Genomic DNA, 5,690 nt, shown 5'->3' with positions numbered 1-5,690 from the left:
GAGGTGAGATGAAAATTTTGTTTTTTCTTTTTTGTATCTATTACTTTACTATGAAAAGTGCCAATGAAATACCTCAGTGTGGTTTATCTGTTGTCGTCAGCATTTTGTGGTTTGCAATTTGCATATACAAATTACCAAAAAAGAAATTTCTCTCTTGATAGTGCAATTTACTCGTATCATATACGGAGTAAAAGTAAATCTTGTGTTACTAATCTGCCTTGTCCTTTCTTTGGCTATTAATTTTAAGAAGATTTATCTAAAAAAATTTATTTTTTATTTTTTGTTTTTGTTTACTTATTTATTTATTTATTTTTTTTGACAAAGTTTGATAGGTTAGAAGGTCCATAGGGTCAAAATGTAGCAAAAGTGAACCCAATGTGGGTTGGTTACGTGGTTAGTACTTAGTAGTATAAGCCCTTTGAGAGCCGCGGGTGAAGGGGGTTGTTAACTTGTTAAGGGAATATCTACCTTCAAGTGCATGCCTCGTAGTGAGATTCACAACCATTGCAATTATTTCCACTAGGGCAAGTCTTTCTAGGTTCTAAATATTATTTCGTTGTTATTTGTAGAGTGGGAAAAGTTGATTTGTGCTCAATTAGTCTACTTAAAATATGAGCTCTACTCAAAATCACTTGACTTGATTTAACTTTTCTCAAATTAAACCGGATTTTCAAGATAAGTAATATTTGATTAATTTACTATGATAAAACATCAAACCTTGAGGCAACATGATTGGATATGGCCTAACATGGCAAGAATTAACCTAAATCTAAAGTAATCCGAAAATTCTTTATCCGAATATGTTTTAATCGATTTAATTCGATCCAAATTTGATTCAAAAATCTGCTTGCCACATTTTGTAATTAATACGATCACATGAAATAACCATTTTTTAGGGTAATCGTTTTCAACATTCTAGTATAAATTCTTAAACAAAACATAATTAATTATAAAAAAAACCTTTTATTTTAGTATTGTCGACAAGAACTTTCCTACAAGACTCAAACTCCATACGGGTGAGCTTAACTTGACTTAGCAAGGGAGAAGGCATAAGAAATCCCGCATGTAACTAGTGGAGATTGAACCTCTTATTTTTAGATTAAGGTACAATGCTTGCTACTAAGGGTTTGTTCTCTTCAGCTTAATTTCAGTTTAGTTCAGTTCTGCTCCAATCAGTTCCAGTTCAATTTCTGATTTCCTTCTTTCATAAACAATTCATTTCAGCTCTATTCACTTATTCAGTTCAGCTCAACTCCAATCAGTTCAGTTCAGTTCAGTAAATCAAAACAGGCCCTAATTTAAGCATATTTTCAATTTCTTTTTTTTTTATACAACCCTAAAAAGTACTTTTAGAATTAATTAAACACGAGTACTAATATAATTAAATTACGCAAGTTCTTATATGAAACGGCCTCGCAACTAGATCAGGCGCTAATTTGGAATATACCATCTGAAATACTTTTGGTTTCGCACACTCACTTCCCTCTTTCACTCTCTATCACCAAACAATTCCCCGAGTCACAATAATCGGTAGGAATAGTGCTACGGAGTATATTCTTAAATTTGCAACTGTATCTTTTGCGGCTTGTCTTCTTCTTCTTCTTCTTCTTCGGTTCTTCCACTTCTCCTCTCTCTGTAACATGTTACCTGGGATCACTCACTTCACCCAGAATTCTATTTCTTGTCTAAACCCACAATTTCATCGAATTCCCCCAATTTAATTCCTCAATAAAATGGTTTCCACATCACAACACAGCAAATCTATGCACAAAATCCTTGCATCAAAACTAACCCTTTCAATCCCATCTTCTTCTTCTTCACCTCCCTCTGAAGATTTCGATTTCTCCGATGTTTTTGGGCCAACCCCATCTCAATCTTCATCTTCTTCTTCTTCCCAACCTACATATCCGAGGGACCCACCAGTGATTCACTACCGTAATCACTCTTTTCTAGGTCCCTCACCTCGATATACTCCCCCTAATTTCCACCCATTTCAGAAAACTCCTGAAGAAATCATATCCCAGATCACAGATGATGATGATGATGAAATCGAGGTGAAGAGGGATGAGAAAGATGGGACTTTTATCGAACAGTTGGTGTGCATTGAGGAGGAGAGAGAAAATGGGATGGTTCCTAAGGTGGGTCCTGAAGATTTTGAGATTTTGAGACTTGTTGGGAAAGGGGCTTTTGGGAAGGTTTTTCAGGTTAGGAAGAAAGGGGATTGTGATGATGGTGGTGATGGAATTATGGCTATGAAAGTTATGAGAAAAGATAACATTATTAAGAAGAATCATGTTGATTATATGATTGCTGAAAGGGATATTCTTACCAAAGTTGTTCACCCTTTTATTGTTCAGCTTAGGTACTCTTTTCAGGTACCTTCTTTTCTTCCCTCTCTTATTACTTTATGTTTTTTGGGCATGATGATAGAGAACTAGTTGTGATTGTTACTCGATAGTGTAATTTGAACTAGTAATGCGACAATTGAACTGCAATCCGTGACTCGAAGATAGTAGTTGGTTGTTGTATTCTTTTATAAATTGTGTGCATTTAGTTATAATCCTGCTATTGTTATTTTGGAATTGCTACTTTATTTAGTGTTTTGCAACATTGGAGTGAATTTAGATCTAATTTGTTTGTGCCACTATTGATTTGTCTTCTTGAACTGACTTATTGGTGGATACTTATGGCATTAGGCATTCATCTTAAAAGTTTAGTCCTTCATTTATGTCTTTGAGACTTTGTGATCTTATATGATGTTGCTCGGATTTGTAAGTGTTGTTTTGGCCAGTTGGTGTGGAGGTGCTGCCGGGAAAGTGGCTAGTCGATTTTTTGTGGCAGGAGTGATTACTGCAATTTCAAGATGCCTGGGATAACTAATTCTATATGTGATTTAGGATGTCATAGGTGACTGTCTGTGTTAGAGATTTAGGGTTTAAACTTTCAAATAATATGATGAGCTTAGTATTGATAGAACTGAGATTGTTCTGCTAACAGGATGTTCCTAGAAGCCACTTGATTTATCTGTTTTAGTATGCTTTAATTCATTTATGCTCTCATATGCTTTTGCAGACAAAGTCAAAGCTTTATCTGATTTTGGATTTTTTGAATGGAGGACATCTGTTCTTTCATCTCTACAGACAGGGGATTTTCAGGTATGCTATTTTTGGAGCTTAAATAAACCAAACTGCATGTTCAACTGATTTAATTCTAGCTTTGAAATATCTTTTCGAGTAGTGAGGATCAGGCAAGACTTTACACTGCTGAAATTGTATCTGCTGTATCGCATCTTCACAAGAACGGGATTGTGCATCGAGATCTCAAACCTGAAAATATTCTCATGAACGCTGATGGACATGTAAGTAGGATGCTTCGTAAAATATTGCATGCATTTCTTTTTGGTACTTTTCCCTATTTTTTTTCCCTTTTTTTTTTTTTTTTGTTTGGTCATTGTGCCTTCTTGCTAAATGTGATTTGTGTGCAGATTGTTCTAACTGATTTTGGACTTGCAAAAGAAATTGATGAAACGAGCAGAACAAATTCAATGTGTGGAACCATGGAATATATGGCTCCAGAAATCATACAAGCTAAAGGTCATAACAAGAATGCTGATTGGTGGAGTATTGGAATCCTGTTATATGAAATGCTAAGTGGAAAGGTAGAGTATTGGTGGAGTATTGGAATCCTGTTATATGAAATCCTGTTATATGGAATGCTAAGTGGAATCCTGTTATACAGTTTCTAGTTTTAATATTTCAAGAACTCTAGAAATACGAAATCATCATTACAAGAGACGAACTTATATGTTCATGAATTTCTTTTTTATTTATTTTAATTTCCTTTAATTTATTGTGGTTTGTACTGGTGGTATTTAACAGCCTAAATATTAAAGATGATGACAGCCTGTTGTTAACAAAAGATTGTAAATCATGCAATGTTTGCCGTTTACTAGATCTGAATTGATGGAATTGACATCCTTGTGTTTCTTTTCACAAATGCTCCTTTAAAGATGGTAAGCATGTTTCTTATCTTCTTAATGGAATTGACATCCTTGTGTTGATTGACATATGGCTCAGGATAGGATGCATATTGACAGAATAGTATTTAGTATAACATTAGAATGAGGTGTTTTAGACTAAAATGTAAGTTTCTTAATGTAAATCTTAGTGTGTGCTGTGAATGTAGCACCTCAGCTCTGTGATCGTTTTTTATGAAAGGTATAACAGTAGTAGACTAGTAGAGTTGCGAATTGCAGCTATTCCTGATTACAATGAATTTTGTTAGATATCAGAATTTAGATTGCAGGACTTAAAAATGCATCATAGCCTGGAGATGTTTAGGTAATTAGCTTCATTCTATTAAGGTGTCTAAATTACCCCTTTTCTTTAATATCTGCAGCCACCATTCGCACATGCCAACAGACAGAAGCTCCAACAGAAAATCATCAATGACAAAGTGAAGCTTCCATCAATGGTATCCACTGAAGCACATTCTTTGCTTAGAGGAGTAAGTGTAACTTTCAAGTGTCATTTTCTTTGCTGATTCTCCCTATCTACTATCTGAAGTTTCACCTTAATGTATAAAACTATAAATTTATGCAGTTGTTGCAAAAGGATCCTTCCAAGAGGCTTGGTAGTGGGCCCGCAGGATCAGATGAAGTTAAGAGCCACAGATGGTTTCGTCCTATCAATTGGAAGAAACTGGAGGCAAAAGAGTTGAAGCCTAAGTTCAAGCCAGATGTGAATGGGAAGGAATGCACTGCTAACTTTGACAAATGCTGGACGACAATGCCAGCAGATGACTCACCAGCCTCTACACCCACTGGCAATGAACATTTTGCAGGTTATACATATGTTGCTCCCAACCCATGGCTTTCATCCGAAAGAGGCAGCTCTGAATGTGAATGAACTTGATACTTTAGGTGGGAAATTGGAAGACAAACATATAGGCCTCTCACATCAGAACAAAGAAGAGATTTTCACGTAGTTGGTAGTTCTAAGTGACATCTTACACTCAACAAAATACAGATTTTGTAATACTCGTATGTGAAATGTACTATAAATGATTTAGATGGTGATTATGGTCTAACTGTCGACAAAGAACTAAAGAAGGTGAAACAGATTGTTAATTGTCATTATTGGGTACAAATTTTGGAGGCTTGTATCCTGTCATTAGCGAAGGGGTAAGGAGTGTTAATATGCATGTATATTTCATCTCTAACCAGTTGATTATTAAGCAAGACTGCTTTCAAGATATTCAAGTTCTCTCTTCTTTTTTTTTTTTGGTAAAAAGTTCTCATCATTGCTATGTTTGTGTAATTGACTAATTATACAAATGAGTATTATTTTAATACTGTATGTTCTAGTATGGGATTTTTATATGCTAAAAGTTACTTTTTAATTAACTCAAATGAGATAAGTTTAAAATATGTTCTAAGGTCTCGTTCACTTCACTTTATTTTTGCTGAATTGAAATTATTAATAGTATTATTTTTTTAAGGGGAAGTGAATAGGGCCTAAGCTCTAACCACTTGAATTATCCCTCACTCTCTTATTACGTGAAATGTTGATGGGCATAATATCAATATAATGAATAACTTTCCTATCAAAATATATATATATATATATATATATAAATATATATATATATGGAATAACTTGATTAGCAAGTTGCAAGTACTTCGTATAATA

The 5,690-nt window shown here is 34.5% G+C and overlaps 1 protein-coding gene across 1 annotated transcript; it reads left to right on the top strand.

The window, feature by feature from the left end:
- The first annotated feature begins 1,458 nt into the window (after positions 1-1,458).
- LOC145568403 (serine/threonine-protein kinase AtPK1/AtPK6-like) lies at positions 1,459-5,260 on the top strand. Its single transcript, XM_081627826.1, has 6 exons — positions 1,459-2,375; positions 3,073-3,155; positions 3,238-3,358; positions 3,485-3,658; positions 4,399-4,506; positions 4,602-5,260. Exons 1-6 carry the CDS (start codon positions 1,734-1,736, stop codon positions 4,905-4,907), a joined length of 1,434 nt encoding a protein of 477 aa, XP_081483952.1. The 5' UTR covers positions 1,459-1,733; the 3' UTR covers positions 4,908-5,260.
- Positions 5,261-5,690: the final 430 nt, after the last annotated feature.

This window comes from Chenopodium album, chromosome 11 (genome assembly GCF_948465745.1).
Source record: "Chenopodium album chromosome 11, dcCheAlbu1.1, whole genome shotgun sequence".
Taxonomy (NCBI): domain Eukaryota; kingdom Viridiplantae; phylum Streptophyta; class Magnoliopsida; order Caryophyllales; family Amaranthaceae; genus Chenopodium; species Chenopodium album.
Note: the sequence above shows the minus strand (reverse complement) of the source record. Positions and strands in the feature narration are given on the sequence as shown.